The sequence below is a fragment of the Uranotaenia lowii genome, chromosome 3, assembly GCF_029784155.1.
Source record: "Uranotaenia lowii strain MFRU-FL chromosome 3, ASM2978415v1, whole genome shotgun sequence".
Taxonomy (NCBI): Eukaryota; Metazoa; Arthropoda; class Insecta; order Diptera; family Culicidae; genus Uranotaenia; species Uranotaenia lowii.
The window spans coordinates 278790934-278805667 of NC_073693.1; the positions used below are offsets into that span (position 1 = coordinate 278790934).

General features: G+C 35.6%; 1 protein-coding gene across 1 annotated transcript; it reads right to left on the minus strand.

Annotated features, from left to right (window-relative positions):
- Positions 1-10830: 10830 nt before the first annotated feature.
- On the minus strand, positions 10831-13973 carry LOC129755834 (V-type proton ATPase subunit E). The gene is made up of 4 exons (XM_055752515.1): positions 13736-13973; positions 13541-13672; positions 13279-13473; positions 10831-13213 (listed from the first exon to the last, which is right to left on the minus strand). The coding sequence occupies exons 1-4, from the start codon at positions 13937-13939 to the stop codon at positions 13106-13108; spliced, it is 639 nt and encodes a 212-aa protein (XP_055608490.1). The 5' UTR covers positions 13940-13973; the 3' UTR covers positions 10831-13105.
- Positions 13974-14734: the final 761 nt, after the last annotated feature.

Genomic DNA, 14734 nt, shown 5'->3' on the forward strand with positions numbered 1-14734 from the left:
TTAATGACGATTATCTGTTCATGTGGGTGAACTGACGATCTGAAACGAAAACTGAAATTTAAAGCAATACATTTACAGGGAACATAGATTTTTATCACCCTGTACTAAAAAAAAACTGTTCAAATTCAAATAATAACTACGAAATTTTCCAATGCTTTCTTGTGCTTTTATAAAATTAAGATAATCACAGAATATCGAATTAAGGTATCAAACGAAATGAAACTACGAAAATATAATAAGAATAAAAAGCTAAACAATTTGTATATTGAGAATCTAATTCAAATACTTATATTTTTTATTCATACTATCTATGTAATAATTTTAATATATTGTTTTGCAGATAGCCGAACCAACGATAGCTTAAATTATCAAAACTTAAATTAGAAGAAAAAGATTTAATTGAATTATTGTTCTGAGGAAAAGAAAAAAGCATGATGTCTCATTCATTTAAGTTTTTCTAACAACAATACCAGTTTTAGCTATGATCCAAACCTACAAAAAGCGCCATCTCTATCTATTTTTTGTGCCTTTTCAAGCTTGATTTGTATACAAGATTTTGTATAGTGGACTTCCCTTTCCATGCACTGCGTGAAATATTTCATTTCGAGCAGTTTTATATGAAGCTGTCAAAATCCAAATGAAATGTTAAGAAATCGATTAAAATAATAATTTTATCAAAAGAAATCTATAAATTTATCACTATATCAATAAATTGAATTGATTAACTTATCTTCAAATCCGCAACCTTATTTTATTGTCCATCGTAAGGCGCCTCTGCGGGAAAGCTTGTTTGATGGGCCCGGGGGCAGAGCACTAGCAGTCTTCCTTCACCCAATATTTTCGAAGGAAATCATACATTAAACACATTATTACGGCCCAACTTCACACTCCCACCATAGAAAAACTTTTAACACAACACTTAGTTCAAAATACAACAAATAAGATCCCTTCTTTCAATGAAATTTAAGAAAAAAATACTGCTACAACTCAATTCAATAACTTCACTCTGGCAGTGCTGCCACTCTCCGTCCCATCCACAATTTTAATCTCATACACATTTTTTCTTAAACCTTCCCATGCCGTTCGCAAAATATCTGTAAAAAAAATTTCGGGTCTATTTGACCTGCAGTTTGTTATCGCTCCCCTGGCCACAAATAATAACCGATTTTGATGATATTATATTCGTTGTTTAGGTAATTTTATCTAGTTTCTCAACGTTATGAAATTAAGTCAATATGTTTTAGGAAATTACCGGTAGTCCATTCCGAATGAAAAAAGTTCAAAAAAAGAGCTCTTTTTGAAATGCTTATAACTTCTGAACGATCTTTTGTTTTGAACTAACTTAACGATTTTCGAAATTGTTAAGAATTTACCTTTCTACAGATGTACAAATATGTGGGGGTCCAGTGGAAGGTTTGGCCGCTATACCAGAACTTCCGGTAGAAAAAATTCATACTTCAAAAAAGACACCCAATTTTGGCTTTGCATCGCTGTATCTCGCTGACCAATGGACCGATTCTCAAAATTCAAATTTTAGTTTTTTTTTCGTCAACGCTATTATTATTTTCATAGAACATACTTTGTTTCTAAAAAACATCAGTTTTTCAATATATCTGAATGAAAGTAACAACTTTTTTGACATTTTTCAACTCTCGCTTTGGTTGATGGGTTCTCGGGGTTTTGTCATGGTGATTTCTCGGAAATTTTCACTAAAACTGTCCACTTTTTATATACCCAGAGATTCATTGAAATCTGCCCTTTCGATTGGTATACTTTTTGTGAAGTTTTCCAAAAATTTGTAACAACGTTTTTCCAATACACTGAAACTTGTCAGATTTCAACCAGTCCAGCACACATTTTCAGACGGTTGGCGTACTATTTTAGCACCCCTTCGCGTAGTCTCAAGAGAAACGAAATCCTTTAGCTCTCCTGTCGCTCACCAAACTTTCCTCCCAGCAGCAAACAGGAGGAATCGCCGTGCCGCGTGGCTTGTAGATTGAATTTTGATTGATTTTGCTCATGCCGATACCTACGTAATGAATGTTATATTGTAGGATCGTCATTGATTTGCTAATAAATATTTATCATAACCAATGAAGTGCTTCAATCTTTCTTCCAGTTGTATCACCTACTTGCCTTATCCGAATATTTTTTTAAAGTATTATTTCTTTCACTAAATTCCGTCAAACATTATATCTAAAATACAAGTGAAACTTGAAAATAAGGGAAGATGATATCTTCTATGTCCTGAGATTATGCTCTGCCGCCAAAAATCTTTAAAGTACACTATTCATCCCTTTGAATCCATGATTTTTTCCGGTCTTGATCAAATCTTTATCTAAAGTATTAAAAATCCATATCATTATAAAAAAGAATTAATTAGGGGAAACTTATATTCAGAATTCAAATTTAGAACCCAGAATTCACAATTCAAAGTTCAGAATACATAATTCTTGGTTAAGAAGAAAGTATTCAGAACTGAAAATTCCGTATTAGATTTTACATTCATATGTTTCTGAATTCTGCATCAGAAATCAAAATGCAGAATTCAGCATTCCGAATTCCAGAATGAATAAAGAATTTAGAATTGAAATTTTAAAATGTAAAATTTTGAATTTATAATTGAAATTTTTTAATATTATAATTTAATTGAGGAATTAAGCGTTAAGAACAAAGAATTATGATGAAAAAAAACGAAATTTCTACGAGTTTAGATAATTTTTATAAAAATTATAAATTTTTCAAATGAAAATTCTAAACTCTAAGTTTTCAATTCTTAATTTATTATTTAAAAATCTCATTTGTGAATTCTTAATTTGTAACTCAAACTTCAAAATACTAAACTACGAATTCTAAATTCTAAATTAAACCTTAATCAGAAACCATGATCAGAAATCTGCATCTGAAATCAGAATCTGAAATCTGAATCTGAAATCTGAATCTGAAATCTGAGTCTGAAATCTGAATCTGAAATCTGAATCTGAAATCTAAATCTGAAATCTGAATCTGAAATCTGAATCTGAAATCTGAATCTGAAATCTGAATCTGAAATCTAAATCTGAAATCAGAAATCAGAATCTGAAATTGGGATCTGAAATCTGGATGCGAAATCTGAATTTTAAATCTGAATCTGAAATCTTAAGCTGAAAATTGAAATCAGAAATCCGTGAGTTCGAGCACAGTTGTACCGGATAAGTTTTTCCATGAGTGTCTGCCAACTGTATCGTTGATATAAGTCGCGAATGACAAAACGACTATAATAAAAACAGAAAAAAAAATGTTATAAAAATAATAAATTTCACAGTTGCAGAAGATTGTGCTTGAATAAAATGGATTAATGTATACTACCATCCATAAAATATAGGTACCTATGTAATAAAAAATATCAAAAAAGATTCAAACAATACCTACAACAATAAAACATTTATTACGTTATCAGCATCAGCACAATTAATTACCAAAGCCATGCGGCGAGACGGCAGTTCCTCCTGCTGCTGGGTGGGGTGGTAGATTTGGTGAGCGACAAAAAGAGAGCTAAGAAATTTGTTTCTCCCGCTTCTACGTGAGGGGTGCGAGATTTGTACACCAACCTGCTGAAAATGTCGGCCAAACTGATTGAAATCTGACAGCTTTCAGTAAATTCGAAAAACGTTGTTACAAATTTTCGAAACACTACACAAAAAGTATGTCCATCGAAAGAGGAGACTCTAATGAATCTCTAGGTATATAAAAAAAGGCCAATTTGAGTTCAAATTTTAGAGAAATCAAGCTAACAAAATCCCGTAAGCCTACCAACTCGAGGAGAAGTTTGAAAAATGGCAAAAAAGATGTGAGATTCATTACGATATACTGATGAACTGAGATTTTTAAGGAACCAAGTATGTTCAATGAAAATAATAACAGAGTTGACGAAAAAAAACTAAAATTTGAATTTTGAGAATCGGTCCATTGGTCAGCGAGATACAGCGATGCAAAGCCAAAATTGGGTGTCTTTTTTGAAGTATGAATTTTTTCTACCGGAAGTTCCGGGATAGCGGCCAAACCTTCCACTGGACCCCCACATATTTGTACATCTGTAGAAAGGTAAATTCTTAACAATTTCGAAAATCGTTAATTTAGTTCAAAACAATAAATCGTTCAGCAGTTATAAGCATTTCAAAAAGAGCTCTTTTTTTGGACTTTTTTCATTCGGAATGGACTACCGGTAATTTCCTAAAACATATTGACTTAATTTTATAACGTTGAGAAACTAGATAAAATTACCTAAATAACGAATATAATATCGTCAAAATCGGTTATTATTTGTGGCCAGGGGAACGAGCGCAAGAGCTCGGGTCAATATGACCCGAACGGCATATTATCGGTTTTTTTCATGGGGCCATTTCCGGTGGTCACCGGAAGTTATCTGGTACTACAAATTGTGTACTCTGCGGCTCTGCATAATTGTTCCAAATTTCAGATTTTTCCGATTTTTTTGTCACGAGTTATGATGAATTGAATGTACGCTTCGGGTCATATTGACCCGAGCGGCGCGGGAAGGTTAAAACACGCTGCGACGTCGTTTGTTTAATTCTGCTTAAATCTTTAACTTCTTTTTCTGTCCAACGTGCTGACTTAAATAGTTGCTGTTCCGAAAAACTGGGTCCCATTAGTTGCAAAGTTATTGAGAGACCTCGTTTCGAAAGCCGAATTGGTAGGGACAGTAATGGAATGCCACCCATACGGTTGGATACAAAGATCCTGCACAGCGCACTGGTCTCGATTATTCTTACTCCGAGAAAAATCCTTGAAGCTTCACTCAAGGTTGTGAAAGTCAGTAAAATGTTTACTACACGGAATGCACAATCAAAATTTTCAGAACGCAATCGTCGGACTTGAAAGGCTTTTCGGAAATATTTCATGGAATTAGTTTTTGCGCAATAAAAAAAAAGTTTCCGCTTTCCGTTCGTTTGTTTAATTCTGCTTAAAACGGTAGAATTTTTTCAGTGCATGTTTGATCTCGCCCCTTTCTAGTGAGCAAATTTGGTGATTTTGTCGGTCCCGACGGCAACGGCCCTATTTTGCTCACCTTCATACTAACCCCCGGTGCGGTATGGAAGTGATTAAACTCGTGAGCATTTTCACTTTGCTCGCGATTGCTGCGGATGCCCTTAATTCAGTAATAAAATTAATTTCAATCTTAAGTCAGCTCAGATAATTCAAACGACTTTGATAGATTTTACTTTTGGAGCGTCAAATTGACACCCTAAGTCGGAAAGGAAGTTTTTTTTTGTCTAGGCTTCCAGGGTTCGAACATAAAAAAGTAAAGATACAATATTCAAGAACCTTTGAAATCATTTGGGGTCTCCGAAGAAATTTTTGTTTCTTGAAGCTTCTGAAAAAAGTTACAAGCCTTCAAACTTGCAATAGTGTCAAATTGATACTAATGCGGATGAGGGATAACCCCGGAACATTTTTTTTTGTTTCGATTATAGTCGTTTTACCATCTTTATGGCATTCGCGACTTTATCAACGTTGCAGTTGGCGGATCGTTATTGAAAAACTATTCGGTACAACTGTGTTCGATGTTTACTCTTGGGCTCGAACTCGCGGACATCGGCTCAGGAGACAACAGACTTGCCAACTGAGCTATATCACAAGCCCATAACCCCGGAATATGATTTATAAAACGGGCATAGAATAAAACTGTCAGGTTCCAAGGCGCAACATTTTTTAAGTATCCTTCTATTTGTACGACGATTTCATGCAAATTCTTTTGTCGATGATGTCAACTGCTGGAGGTGGATGAAATCAACGGAATATCGGGTCAAGCACATACAATGAAACATGCAGTCATTGAATCCTAACCTCAAACAAAATTTTTTTACTTGTTCCAGAGCTCGTAGCTGTATAGCCGGTCTCGAGGCAATGAGATAGATGATTTCTGATGGACGACAAAATTTGTAAAAAACCTGGCGGCAAATCGAACTTCTTCATTTTGCCGAACACTTTATGAAGGTGGCTCCAGAGATTAACTTTTTTTTTCTTTTTTATAGGAATTTAACCCATTAAGGTCATTCTTTCTCGCCATCCAGAGATTAACGCTTAAACGCTTGCTATCAGAAAAATTAACATAAAAAGGACACTTGCTTCACACAAGAGCTATGCGGCCAAAACAAAATTGTAATAAAATGTTATTTTCTTCTGTAATGTAGGCGCCTGTCTCTAAAAAAGAGTAATCAAGACTTGAGTGGTGCCCAAACCAGGGTGATTGCATTGATGATTCATCTCAATCTACCTAGTTTGGGCACCACTTTTTTTTCGAAATCTTCTTAGTAAGAAACGAACCGAGAACGAACATATCCTTCCAAGCATCATGCGGGTAGAGTCATGCAAATTTGCAAACAGATATCGTCATTGGGGGAACATATCGAATCGCACAAGAAGGATTCTAGCGTTCTATAATTTTTAAGTTTGCAAACGCACACGCCGCATCCCCGCGCAACAAGCAAGCAACTTGCAGACATGGCGCAATGAATAGACTGAGTCGATGTGTGGCCATTTTTGAGTTTCTCAAACTCTGGGGTCTAAAAAGCTTTGTTTTGGTTCAAAACTCATCCATGATTTGTTGCAGAATTTTTAAGTAACGTTTAGGTACATTAGTAAATTTAAACTTTTAGGTTTGTATGGGAAAATCAAATATTTTGTACTGAAAAATCAACATCTTTTTTGTTTCTTCTGTGGAGCCGTGCCTGCTTATGGTTTTTCTGCTAATTTATAAATTCTAAAGGAAATTTTCCGCTGAACAACTTTGTCGAAGAACGTAACTTCGTATCTTATTAGACAAAAAAGTTTTAGGGTGTTGAATGGGGGCACCAGCAGTGATGTCAATTGAATTGGTTGTTTTTTTATGCCAAAATACATACTTCTGTTAAACTGGTAATAACTTATTTGCCTAATTAAATACGAAGTTACCACATAGTTGTTCAGCAGAAAATTTCCTTTTAAGAATTCATAAATTGGCACAAAAACCTTTAGCAGGCTTGGTTGCACAGAAGAAAAAATGAATTTTCAGTACAAATAAATATTCAATTTTCTCATACAAACCCTAAAAGTTCAAATTTACTCATGTAAACGTTGCCTAAAAATTCTGTAAAAAGTCATGGATGAGTTTTGAACCAAAACGAAGCTTTGAAGAATTCAGGGTTTGAGGAATTCAAAAATGTATGTATGTATGTATGTAGATAATCCACCATGGGTGCACGGATTCACCGCAGTTTCGCCAACGTATGCGCTGAATTGCATTCTTTAGATTATTAGTTCGACCAATCTTCAATGCAAAATACCACATACCCGACACCATGGCTTCGTTTGAACTGTCATGTAATGAATGTATTTCGTGTATGTGTATGTCTTATTTGTAGAACAAGCAAACAGTTTCGCAACCGTATAAAATTTATAACATTTTCAGTGTTATGAATCTTTGACAGGTATTCCGCATGCGTGTAGATACCTGCCCAGCTGGCAACTGATTGAACGTTCTTATATAATATAGTCAATAAATGAAATAGTTATACAATAGAATAACCTTACCTATATACCCATCTTACCTCAAAACACTCTAAGCTTACCTTTAGCTGTAACCGACCTTATTCAGTATCATAACCATATTTAATCCATCTGATCTAAAATAAACAATTTTCATACTATTAAAAAATTCGAAGCATAATATTTGAACAAAGTATCGAAAATGATAAATTCAGTTTAAGTACAAAAAGTGCTCATTTTCCTGCCGAAAAGTGAAAAAAATGCTGCAGCGAATTTCTATTTGCCATGCGACGAATCGCACGTTGTTCCACCGACCCGTAACTAAATAACATCTAAAAAAGCCCAGTGTGGACTTGAATTAACCGTTAAAATAGCTAAAATATTATAGGCCGGGATATTTTTTTATTTAGCAGTTGGGTGAAAAGTATATGGAACATGATTGTTATAGCAGAGATTTGGATTGTAATGAGCCATTAAGTTGAGCATACTGAAGAAAAATTATTATTGGGATGGTTCTAAAAAACTGCAATTGTACAATTTCAATTGAATTCAATCCTTTTAAAAAATCAGTTAATGGATCCTTGTTTTTTTTTTCATATAGGAACTTATATATGATATCGGCATCCCACTTGCACCTGTGGAAACGTATACATTAGAGTGCCCCAAATGACCCGACTTTTGAAAAAGTTATACGCTGCAGGCTAAAATTGATCCTTAGCCTAGTACAAGATCTCATGCCAAATTTGGGCCAGAACGGATCACGTTTAGGGGTCGCTCAACGAGCCTAAAGTTTGTATGGGATTTTGGACATTTTGTTCGGGAGAAACAAGAAAAACCAGTTTTTCATCAATAACTTTGGTTCCCGTCGGCCGATTTCTTTCAAAAACGGGTTTTCTTAAAGCCTAAATTATGACAAATATTTCATGCAAAGACTGCATCTCGATAAAAGTTAAGATAAGAAAGTTATAAGGCTTCAAAAATGGGCTAACTTTTTTAACGGTGGTATTCAGCACTGTTAATGAGGCGTCAATATGTTCGACCGCCTTGACTCATTAACAGTGATGAATACCATCCTTAAAAAAGTTAACCCATTTTTGAAGCCTTATAACTTTCTTATCTTAACTCTAATTGAAATACAGTCTTCGGATGAAATATTTTTCATAATTTAGGCTTTAAGAAAACCCGTTTTTGAAAGAAATCTGCCGACGGGAACCAAAGTTATTGATGAAAAACTGGTTTTTCATGTTTCTCCCGAACAAAATGTCTCAAAATCCCATACAAACTTCAGGTTCGTTGAGCGACCCCTAAACGTGATCCGATCTGGCCCAAATTTGGCATGAGATCTTGTACTAGGCCTAGGATCAATTTTAACCTGCAGCGCATAACATTTCACAGGTTTTGAATTTCCCATACAAATTTGGGGCAGTCTAGTATACATATATCCCATTCTTAGTGCAGAAATAACCTGATTAATATTACTAAAGCGGGGTAAAAGAGAGATGGGTAAATAGCAACATGGAAGTTCCTCACCGGTTTCCTTTCCGCAAGCGCCGACTCTGCTTCTGGGGAAATGAAATGCTAATTAAATTTTCCCATTTTTAGTTTATTTTCCGTAACTAACTCCCACGTAGCACACAATCCAAACTTTATAGTCCATCGACAAACCAAGATAACATCCTTCACTTGATTTCTCAGTTTGAAATGGCCCCTGCTCGCCCACGCATTAAGCAATCAATGCCCTGCTCTTTCTTTTTTGCCATATCGGTCACATCAATTAGCTGGAACCCAAATTCATCGCGATCAATCGCAGCAAGCCGGTAAATTCTCATGCTCATGAATGAACACGTCGCGGAATGGAAAACTAAATGATGCCGGCTTCTTTTGCACTTCAATTTTTTACACTAAGCACGTTTAACATTTAGGTACCATATTTTATTCCAAGTCGACTGACAGACACTCATGGAAGTATAAAAATTGAAGCTATTGCCTGGCAAGCAAATATCGCATCACACTTCAAAGCCACCATCAACAAAATACCATCACTTTTTGTGGCTCCAAAACTACCCCACACGTTTCAACACCTACCTTTCGGAGGCTCCTTTGCTTTAACGGAATCTTTTCTTACAGATTGAATTGTGGACAAAAACACCAACATTGTCTCTTCATTCTTACATCGCTTTCACAATTACACAATTTCAAATCATTTCCGCAGAATTCCGGTTCATAAAATTTCAGACTTTTTCCCCGGACAAATTTCACGAACCGCACGCGACGAAGGCTAATGAATGAATCCGGTTTGAGGAATTCAAAAATGACCCCAAATTGACTCAGGCTAATGTCGCAATCTTCTAAATAATTTATTCTGTTCGTTCTCAAGTGATTTTATCTTCGGATTTGTAAATGATCCTAATTTCGGAAAATCGTTTGAATTTTTCGGAACGTGCAGTCAAACGATTGTATCGCACGGCTGACTTTTACTTGTAGACACGTTCGACGTTCTGTTCGTAACGGAAAACAAATAATTTTGCAACTTTGCAAGATGATTGACGGGATTTTTTTGCATCTTTGCCCATGAAAAATTAGTCACAGCCTACTACGGTAAAAATAAAAACATTAACTTTCATGTTTGATGTTCTGAAGACACCTAACAGCTAAATTGAAAGACAAAAGTGTTGTGACGAGCGGACGTTGCGATGTAAAATAGTGATATTTGAAAATTACTTGTTATCTTTTATACGTGATGTTGTGAACATGGTGGTTTAGATTTTAAACAAAAACAAGTGGTAAGCTTGGTCACTACAAAAAGCACTAGGAAAAAAGTTCTACTTTAGGCCTTTTGGACCACTGTGGGTGGCTCCAGAGAGTGACGGTGGTTGTACAAAATTTATGTTTACTATTGAACCAGTAGAATGAAAAAAAAAATTGAAATTCGATCTTCTTATCTCATATGGAATTAGATAAGTTTGAACTTTGGACCCTAGTCACCAATTGAAAAAAGTGAATGTAAATTGAAAATAAAACGTAAACAATAAGAATAGGTTCGGATTTTTTTAAAAGTAGAAGGTGAGTGAAAGTTTAACGTCTAGGGTACGTCTGACTATCACGGACATCTTAACCGACCAACTTGCCTGATCGGTTTTGTATAAGGAATATCAAACGGAAATCGCTTTCACCTTGTTTACTTCGATATATTTAATTGTCATAATTCGACGTTAACTTATTGATTGATACATAATCTCATCAACTGATTTATGGATCGTTTCTTTTTCGTTCTACCAAAACCGGAAGAAAATAGCTACCGTGTTTCTCTTCATCCCAAACCACTCTGTTCGCATCTTTATTGGTATTTTTTATCCATAAATTTTGCAAATGATTCTTTATGTTATAGTTTCAGGTGTTCGTGTGTGTGTATTTATGTGTGTGTGTACTTATTTGTGTTTGTTTGTCCAGAGATGTTATATATTTTGATACATACATACAATAGTTTACACCTTTAATTGTTGTTGTTTCCTTCATTTGCCGTTACGCAATACTTGCAGTAGCTCGATTAAATACAGTTTTTGTTTGTTTGTTGTTTTTCTATGCTGTGTGTGCACGTTTGTGTACTTTTACTTGTTTGCTAGCGATAAATTTGCTATTTCTATTGAGTGCATTTTCGTGTGTTAATATTTCTGTTCACTTCCGATGATTCACAATAGATCAAACCTGTAATGTTCTTTCTTTGATTGGTGGTTCATACTTGTAATGCTGTTTCGATTGCTACGGTTAATTCGTTTTTTTTTAAATTTTTTTTTATCGAACACTAATATCGTTTATAGTTTTTTTTTCTCCAAGATTAATAACGAAAGTAACAAATCAACCATTGAGGTTCCAATAGTTATGTTTGTGTTTCGGTTAGCTTCAACCTAGATTGTATTCCACAGAAAGCGTCTCCCAAACTACGGCTGTTGATAATGTAGCTTGTTTTACTGTTGTTTCAAGCTATGTTTTTTATGTTCTGCATTGTCCCTTTAATGATGTATTATTGATCAAATCTTATGTGTTACTTTTACGATTTAATTTAAGTTTTACATATTAACTATTATTTATATTTTTTACGATTACAACAATATCTATATATTATAGTAATATTTTATATACTTTTGTCTAGCATTTTTTCCTTAATTTTTAAAGTCTAGTTGTTACATGATTAAAATTTTCTTGTTTTGAGTCTGTATAGTTGATTTTAAACGGAACGGAAATACTGACTTCTTTGATTGTTTGAACAAAAAGTTGAAATGAGAACTGAAAAATGTTAGAACCGAGGTTTGATTTCGAGCATTGCTTTTGTTCATTTTTGGGTCCTATAACCCCACCTGAGTGCCAAAAGATGTTATGGATGGCATTTAACTGAATTTTGTATTTTTTTTTAATTACAGACACGCACACCGAAACAGGTGTTTTGAAACGACACTATCTCTGCTCATAAGATGCTCCATAGAAACGGAAGCAATTCAAAGACCGATTGCCATTGCTTGAAATTCAGCAAATACACTGTTTTTGAGATTTGGTGTAAGTCAAGCAAGATGCTGAGGCAACCAGAAGTCTATAACGACGACCGTTTCAATTGGATTTAATATTGAAATCTACCGATATGACATGAGGATTTAATTCCTAGATGGGAACTGAAGGACCAAAAAGCTCAATCAAACCTATTTTTTGTTTAAATAAAAAAAACAACAAAGAAATTCTAAGTTGTCAATTAAAAATTTATGAACAGTACTGCCTATGAGAACGTGTGCCAAATTATTCAGTTTGCAAAGGAATGTTTAACTTTCTCTAAGTAGTTGTGCCCCATACGGCAATGTAAATGGGCAAAGGACAAAATTACTCTTTACAAAACGGACGAAACTCCAAACAATATGTTTACCTTAAAAAACACTAATAAAATATTTTCGATTATGAAATAACAATTGCTTTACCAACTAGCCTTTATAACAAAACAAAAAAGGTTTAAGAAATCAAGGAAACGAACTTTCGTAAAATAGCGAAGGATCTAAGTTTTCGAAATGAGGGCTGAAGTTTGTTCCGTATGGTATGAAGGTGTTGGTGGAACTATTTTTGCAACAGTAAACGGTTTTGAGCGTAGGCTTATATGTCGTTCTTCGAGGATTTTCAGCCACATTCGATCGCTATTCCCGAAGCCCGTTTCCAATGTAAAATGAAAACTAATGTATAAGTAAAAATTTCTGCGCACTTTAACGTAAACTTTAAGATTATGGTTAACTGACCTTCAGAACCGGTTTAGAGATGTTACTTCAGATTTTTCAATGAAACTTTCATGAGAAATACAGTTCATATGAAAAATCCTCATTCTTAGAAATGGTCCTTGCCGGTCAATTTTCCTTTGTTTGTAATTGTTGAAGTTTGAAGATGTGACTTTATGTAAACAGTAAATTATCAAACCAGAGTTAAATTCATTTTTTTTAAGATTTCAAAACAATAAACCAATATTTTACAACGAAAATGAACGCAAAACTTTAGAAGTGTGTGGGTGTGTGTATACGTGCTTGATGATTGAAGTCATATAACAACTAACTTAATCAGTGAATTTGCGGTTAATGTTGCGACCGAACAGAGCGTTACGGATCGAAGGGATGAGCTGCTGGGCAATGAGCTCCAACCGGGACTCCAGAGTGTTTGATACCTAATCAGATAAAAAAAATCAACAGTTGTTTTTGTTAAACGAAAAAAAATGTTATTCCGCATTACCTTTATACGACCGGACTGAGTGATCAACTCGACTCCGCCAGTAGTGTCAGCTGGCAGATGGTTGTCCGTGTCTAGGGTAACAACCACATCCTTGCCAGAGGTCTTCTTGTAGGCCTCCACGGCAGATGGCAGCACGTTTTGGATGAGCTGAGCATCAACCTGGCGTCCACGGACGACCACGTTGGCTTCCATCAACTGATTAGAAAGTTTAAAAAAATATTTTCAGTTTCCCTTTTTTTTTGAAAAAGTGTAGTTCTATTACCTGAAGTAATCCCTGAGTGATGAGGGCAGAGAGTACTTCGCCATAGCGGGTGCTATCCCTGGTGACTTCTCCCAGCCGACGGCGGCATTCTTCAAGCACATTTCCGACATGGTCTTCACGTACTTTCAGTACCTATAGGGGAGCAAACGGTCGAGTTAACCTCGCTGACACAACAACAAGCATCGAAGATCATACCTTCAAACGGGCCTGGTTCAGCATGTTCGAGGACTGGATCTTCTTCTGCAGCTCGACCTGTTTCTCCTTCTTCTCGTAGTACTCCATGATCTTCAGGCGCTGCTGCTGCACGAGACGGCCCTTTTCGATGTTGAACTCCTCCTCGGCCTTGGCGTCGATTTCCTCCGCCTTCTCGTTGGCCTCCTGCTCAATGAAGGCCATCATGTGCTTGATCTGTCGACGGGGTCACAAGAAGTATGGAATGGTCGTAAGAACGTTTTTCGTTCCACTGGTCATCTATTATCTCCATTGTTTTTTTTTTAAACTTAAGTAGTTCCTAGATTTTTTATTTATTTCTTTGATGTTCAGCCCCTTGAAAAGATCATTGAGTAGGTACCACCTCAAGGATTAAAAGGCAAACATTTCGCTATTGGTAGCATCGCCAAATTCCTGAGACAACTGTCTTGAACATTTACTTGGACAGGTTAAATGCTAAACACTGTCGGTCGGCCCGACGCACGCAGAGACACCTCAGATTCTTAACCCATCTGTAGGATCGCCCCTCGATGATAAGAGTTATGATTGTCTACATCAATAACAAAATGTAAGTATATGTATAATCAAAGACGGCATTGGAAAAGAGGAAGGAAGTGATTTGACAGTTGAGGAGTGAAAACGTGGAAATTAGAAGCTGAGTATTTTACAGAAGAATAAACGTTTTCCAAACCGGGAAATGTTTTAACTGGACATTACAAATTGGCGACGAGGATGGGATGTGAAAACGTTGATGATTTACTGATACGAATCTTCCACCCAAAGAAATCAGATTTATTCGATTTGTCCCAAGGTGGTAGCTGTACCTGTACCCGTAGTCGCAGTACACATTATTTTTCATTCCTCGCGACCTGCTGTGAACTACAAATTGGTAATTGTGAAAACAATGCTAAAATCTCGAGGGATTTTTATGATTGAATGTCAGTTCCATGGGATGATGATTGCACCTTTAGTAAGTATATTGAA

Bases quoted from the DNA above. Each gene is read 5' to 3' on its own strand.
- LOC129755834 (XM_055752515.1), bottom strand. From the start codon at position 13,939: ATGATGGCCTTCATTGAGCAGGAGGCCAACGAGAAGGCGGAGGAAATC. The intron at 13,673-13,735 runs GTATGATCTTCG...GCTCCCCTATAG, and splicing joins TGAACCAGGCCCGTTTGAAG to GTACTGAAAGTACGTGAAGA. The intron at 13,474-13,540 runs GTAATAGAACTA...CTTTCTAATCAG, and splicing joins TCACTCAGGGATTACTTCAG to TTGATGGAAGCCAACGTGGT.